Genomic DNA, 5,522 nt, shown 5'->3' with positions numbered 1-5,522 from the left:
AAGGTAAATAAAAGATATCAAAGATAGTTTTCCAACTCATTTTAAGGTTACTGCCAAATATTAAAAAATGAGATTAGTTTTAAAAAAAATTCTTTCTGGGAAATAATTCATTTTCCAAAGATGTTAATGTCGTTTGTTTCGATGGTTTTCCCCATTTTCTTTTGTATGGTAATATCTAAAAATAATGGGTAAAAAAAAATTATCTTTTAATTTCTCTTATTTAACTGGGCTTGAAATAGAGTTGTTTTTTAGAAAATTTTAACAGAAAATAACTTTATCTCATGCCAACCTAAGATACTATAAATAGGAAGTCAAAAGAATACATAAATCAATAATATCATTCTTGACCAAGACCGTGGAAAAGAGAAAAAGAAAATGGCGTCTCCAGTTAGGTGCCTATCAATCTTGATAATCCCTTTACTGGTCATCTCTCTTTTCTACGGACATTCTGGCATTTTACCCCCTTTTTTTTTTAATTGGCAATATGCCCCTGTTTCAAAACTATATAGGTTTATGCCCCTGTTTCGATACTCGATAACCCTAAAATCGAGTTACTTAAAGTACTCGCTTGGTTTAAAATCGAGTTATACCCGATCAAAAAAAAAAAAAAAATTGCATGAAACTCGACTTAATGGAAATCGAGTTCCAAAACGCCACTATAGGGCTTAGAAACGTCGCTATAGGGCTTAAAAACGCCGCTATAGGGCCACTGAACCTGGTATTCACACTTATAAAAAAAATTTGCAGAAAAACGCCACTATAGGGAATAAAAAACGCCACTATAGGACCATTGAACCTGGTATTCACACTTATAAAAAACAAAAATACCAATATATCATGTTCTAATGATAATGTTCTTAAGCTAATTACTTAATATATATCAACATTTAAAATTAAAAAAAAAAAAAAAAGTTAATCTTATTTACATTTTTTTCTTGGCACTAGTAAAGCTAATTTAGTTAATTTATTCAAGTTTTAGATTGATTTATATCAGATTGCATGCACATAATTAAACGTACTGTAAAGCATTAATTTCACTCACATTTAGGGAGCCAAGTCTTGAGCTAATATTGAGAATCTGGCTTTTTGAATGTGAGAGACGAAACATGGGCAATAAAGCCTCAGTTAGTAACTTGGCTCCATAGAAATTGGTTTTGATCACTGTCTCTGCATGCTCCACTGAATTCTCATTGATTTCATTGAATGACATAACAGCATTGTTCACCTGAAGAGAAATTGAAGAAATGTCAGGAAAGAGTTGAACTATTAGCAATTATATAGATACTTGTCTATTATAATAACCAATTTATTATATTTACTATAAAAAATACAGTTTATAGCCGCGTTTTAACCCACCAAAAGCGTGAATACTAGGTTCAATGGCCCTATAGCGGCGTTTTTTAATCCCTATAGTGGCGTTTTTTTGCAAATTTTTTTTTATAAGTGTGAATACCAGGTTCAGTGGTCCTATAGCGGCATTTTTTAATCCCTATAGTGGCGTTTTTCTGCAAATTTTTTTTTATAAGTGTGAATACCAGGTTCGGTGGTCCTATAGCGGCATTTTTTTAATCTCTATAGTGGCGTTTTTAAGCCCTATAGTGGCGTTTTGGAACTCGATTTCCAGTAAGTCGAGTTTCATGCAATTTTTTTTTTTTTTTAAAGTTTGGTCGGGCATAACTTGATTTTAAACCAATCGAGTATTTTAAGTAACTCTATTTTAGGGTCATCGAGTATCGAAACAGGGGCACGAACCTATATAATTTCGAAACAGGGGCATATTGCCAATTAAAAACAAAAAAAAAAGGTAAAATGCCAGAATGTCCCTTTTCTACCAAGTTTCTAATGCAGTAGACGAAGCCTTCCTTGACAAAATTTGCAACGAGTCCGCGGACTATGAGTTTTGCATTTCAACTTTACGTTCAGACGAACGTACTGCTACAGCTGATCCAAATGGTCTTGTCCTCATTTCTATTTCTTTAAACACCAATCTAGTACAAACTATCGTTAATCGAATCCCAGATATTGTTAAAACACTCACAGACCCACTGGATATTACTCGAATTCAAAATTGCCGAACCGATTATATTGATATACAAGGAAAATTGAGTACTGCATATACAAAGTATTATCAAGAAATGCTAAATTTACTTAGGGACGCACTTATTAAAATTGTAGAGCGTGATGATGAATACAGATTGAACCCCCCAATACGTGAATCACCAATAGCAGATGTCAGTCTCGAAATGCAGAAACTAATCGATATTACTTTCGTTATAGTCGGTGAGATCATGTCAACATAATGTATATGTGATCTGTAATAAAAATAGGACTGCCAAGGTCCTTGTAGCTCCATTGCTACCTCTTGGTGTTATTGTAAAAAAAATAATAAATAAAGACCTGTTTATGTTAATATTTATTTGTAATCACCTCTCTTTCTCTCAGTCAACATGGTACAATTGCATTATATTAAGTAATTCTTTGGTTACAACATGTATATGAATTGTAAATTTTCGGTTTGCTAGAATTGGTGAATGATATATATATATATATATAGACACACTCATGCTCAATTTCGCGCCCTTTCCTTCCTCCTTTTATTTTTATTTTTTTCACTTGTACCATATTTTGTCATATATATTTAAAAGATTTGACTTTTTGTATATCATATAGTTTAATTAAGAGTGACTTCTGTCAATATTGATTCAAAAAAAAAAAAAAAGGACCATCACTATTATACACAGGTGACATAGTCCTTATAATATTCATGCAAATGTTTGAAAAGATGGGTAAACCAACAACATTACCTGCATGCACCAGCACTCCAAGCTAGACAACACCTTTAGAAGGGTTTGTAAGCAATAAGTTGGTAGCTCGAAACTAGGAAGTCTAAGTTATCCCTTCTAGTGATTTGAGACCAGAAGCTTCAAGACAACAAAGACACCTTCTAATTACTACTCTAGAGAAGAGAAAGAAATCTCAATTTGCTAGAAAGCTTCGAGATTTCTTGAGTTTTTGAGAGACTCAGAATTGTAGACACCGCATTTTGTACCCCTTACGACTCAAGCTCCCGTTCCCCAATGATGCTGAATTCTAAGACCCAAGATTGGTTTAAGGTCCAATCAAAAGTTAAATTGACTTGAGAAGTGTTAAAATGAAAATGATAACTTTTAATGAGTAAATAAATCAATTTTTCGCATGAATCAGCCTGCGCATGCAACCTTCTGCATGCATACACAGACCAGATCTTGCGCACACATAGTGATTTCCAAAAAATTATACAAGGCAAGTTTTCTGCATTTATGTTAAGGTTTGGGACAAATCCCATATCATCTGGGGATCATTCCAAACCCCTTTTTCACACTATAAGTAGTCTTACATTGTATATTTTCAAAACACAGAAATCCCACTGGAAAACACTAAGATTCACTAGAAATAGTGAATCAAAAATGGAGTTTTTCACTAAACACCCTCAAGTCAATTTTCTTTTGATTAGGATCTTTTCTAGCCTTGATCTTTGAGTTTAAGATTACTAATCACTATTTTATTGAATTGTGAACAGATTTGACTGAGGGGAATAGTAAAAAATAAAGCTTGAAGAGCTTTTATTTGAGGTATTAAGTTTAAACATTTCTTTTTTTTTTTTTCTTTTTTTTTTTTGGTCTTTAATCTTTCTGTTTGTCTTGCTCTTTTTGTTCTTATATGCTTTAATATGTTTGTCTAGCTTAGGTTTACATTTTTGTATGTTTAAAATGCATGTTAGGGTGTTAGATTTAGTGTTTTAGGCTTACTTGTACTTTTTAGGGTTTTTTGGGCAAGAACTTGCGTACGCATAATCTTACCTGCGCAAGCAAGTTTATTCTTGCACGCGTAAGCGGTTGCCCAGAAACCTTAATTTTTATTTTGTTTGTTTTCCTTCTGCTTTCCAATGCCTGTTTTGTTTAGCTTCCTTTTCCATGTTTTTATGCTTCCAAAGTCTTTGTTTCACATGCTTGTTTGCTTGTTTGCTATCACATATTAGAATTAGGGTTTATTTTGTGTTTTCCTTGTTTCAGTGATATGAACATGCATTCACATGCTCATGCCTAATCACATAGATGCCGAGTTGCTGTAAGGTAAGTAAAGATAAGTCATGCATTCAAATGAACATGCATGGTTGGGTTTGATAATTTTGATCTTGATGTCTTGGATGATGACATTATTTGTTTGGCTTTTTTTCTACTTTTTGATCTTTAATGTTACATGCTTCTGCCTTGTTTGGTGATGATATGCCATGACTAGATGAATGCTAGGATGATGTGATGAGATATGTTATGATTTGTGAAGAAGCATGTTTAGATGTATGATGATTAGGGCTTGTGATATGATGAGATGCTATGCTAGATGAATGTTAGGACCTTTGATATGTGATGCCATGATTAGATGTATGGTAGGCTTTGTTCGTGAGCATGATAGATGTATGGTTAGGGATGTTTGATGCCATATTGATTGTTAAATGTATGTTAGTGTGTGTGAGTTAGAATAGCAATATTGAGTGTGCCTTTAATAGGGTTAAACTTAAGACACAATAATGGGAAGCCAACCTTAGGGTTGGGTAGTTTTGGGTGCCTAACACTTTTCCAAGACCATACCTTAACTCCAAACCCATATATTTGGTAGTAAGATCAAAAGGTTCTTCCTTGAAAGGACATTATATATATGGTTCATTGACCATTGCAAAAACTAGGTGGTGACTCATTCGACCCCTTGCGTCCACAGTGTCGACTCCACTAAGGATAGTGAGTTTAATTTCTGTGTCCTATGTCTTAATCTTAATAAAAGCTTATTTAATACTTGTTTGCACACACATCACATGGGATTTGAGTATGTTAACGATTTACCACCAATCTACAAAGGTCCACTTAGGCTTTCGAATGAAATCATGGCTCACCTAGTTGTGAGTGACCTACTTATGTATCCATTTAGCCTTAGGAAGGCCCACCCACAATTAGAGAGATCCTAGATCTTATCAAAAGAGGATACCTTTTATATATCTCTTGTTTGTTCAACCATATATCTTATGCTCACTTAATTCTAAAGGACAAATAAAAGATGTAAAAAATGGAAGGATGACTCTAAATTTATGTCATACCATTAGCCAATTGGAATATAAAAAAAAATGTTCTCACATATAAGAGGCTTATCCTTAAATCCAAAGGCATGTCTTAACTTGAAAGGTTCATAAGACCATAGCCTAATTGCTATCATAAGTTCAAATCAAAAAGTCTTTTTGAAAAAGAGGACTTTGGCCTAAGATAACAAGTATGCGATGGACTTAGCATCCGAGATCCTACAAAGTCAGTATGAACTTCCCTAATCTTGGGCCTCTTTGTTATATACCTAGACCCAAAATGATGAGAACTTCATGGACCTTGAAAGGAAGGTTACAATATATTCTAGCTAATGGGCTACTTCAAAAACAAAAAGAAAAAAAGAAAAATGAAATGAAAAAGGAAGAGCCCAAAGGTGATGAATATATTGTAAGC

The 5,522-nt window shown here is 33.5% G+C and overlaps 1 protein-coding gene across 1 annotated transcript; it reads left to right on the top strand.

Moving 5' to 3' along the window:
- The first annotated feature begins 1,817 nt into the window (after positions 1 to 1,817).
- Positions 1,818 to 2,300, top strand: LOC111990852 (pectinesterase inhibitor 5). Its single transcript, XM_024022628.2, has one exon. It carries the CDS (start codon positions 1,818 to 1,820, stop codon positions 2,298 to 2,300), a length of 483 nt encoding a protein of 160 aa, XP_023878396.2.
- The last annotated feature ends 3,222 nt before the right edge of the window (positions 2,301 to 5,522 follow it).

Source organism: Quercus suber, unplaced genomic scaffold (assembly GCF_002906115.3).
Source record: "Quercus suber isolate HL8 unplaced genomic scaffold, Cork oak 2.0 scaffold_41, whole genome shotgun sequence".
Lineage (NCBI taxonomy): Eukaryota > Viridiplantae > Streptophyta > Magnoliopsida > Fagales > Fagaceae > Quercus > Quercus suber.
The sequence above is the reverse complement of the archived record's forward strand: the minus strand, read 5'-3'. Positions and strand labels throughout refer to the sequence as shown.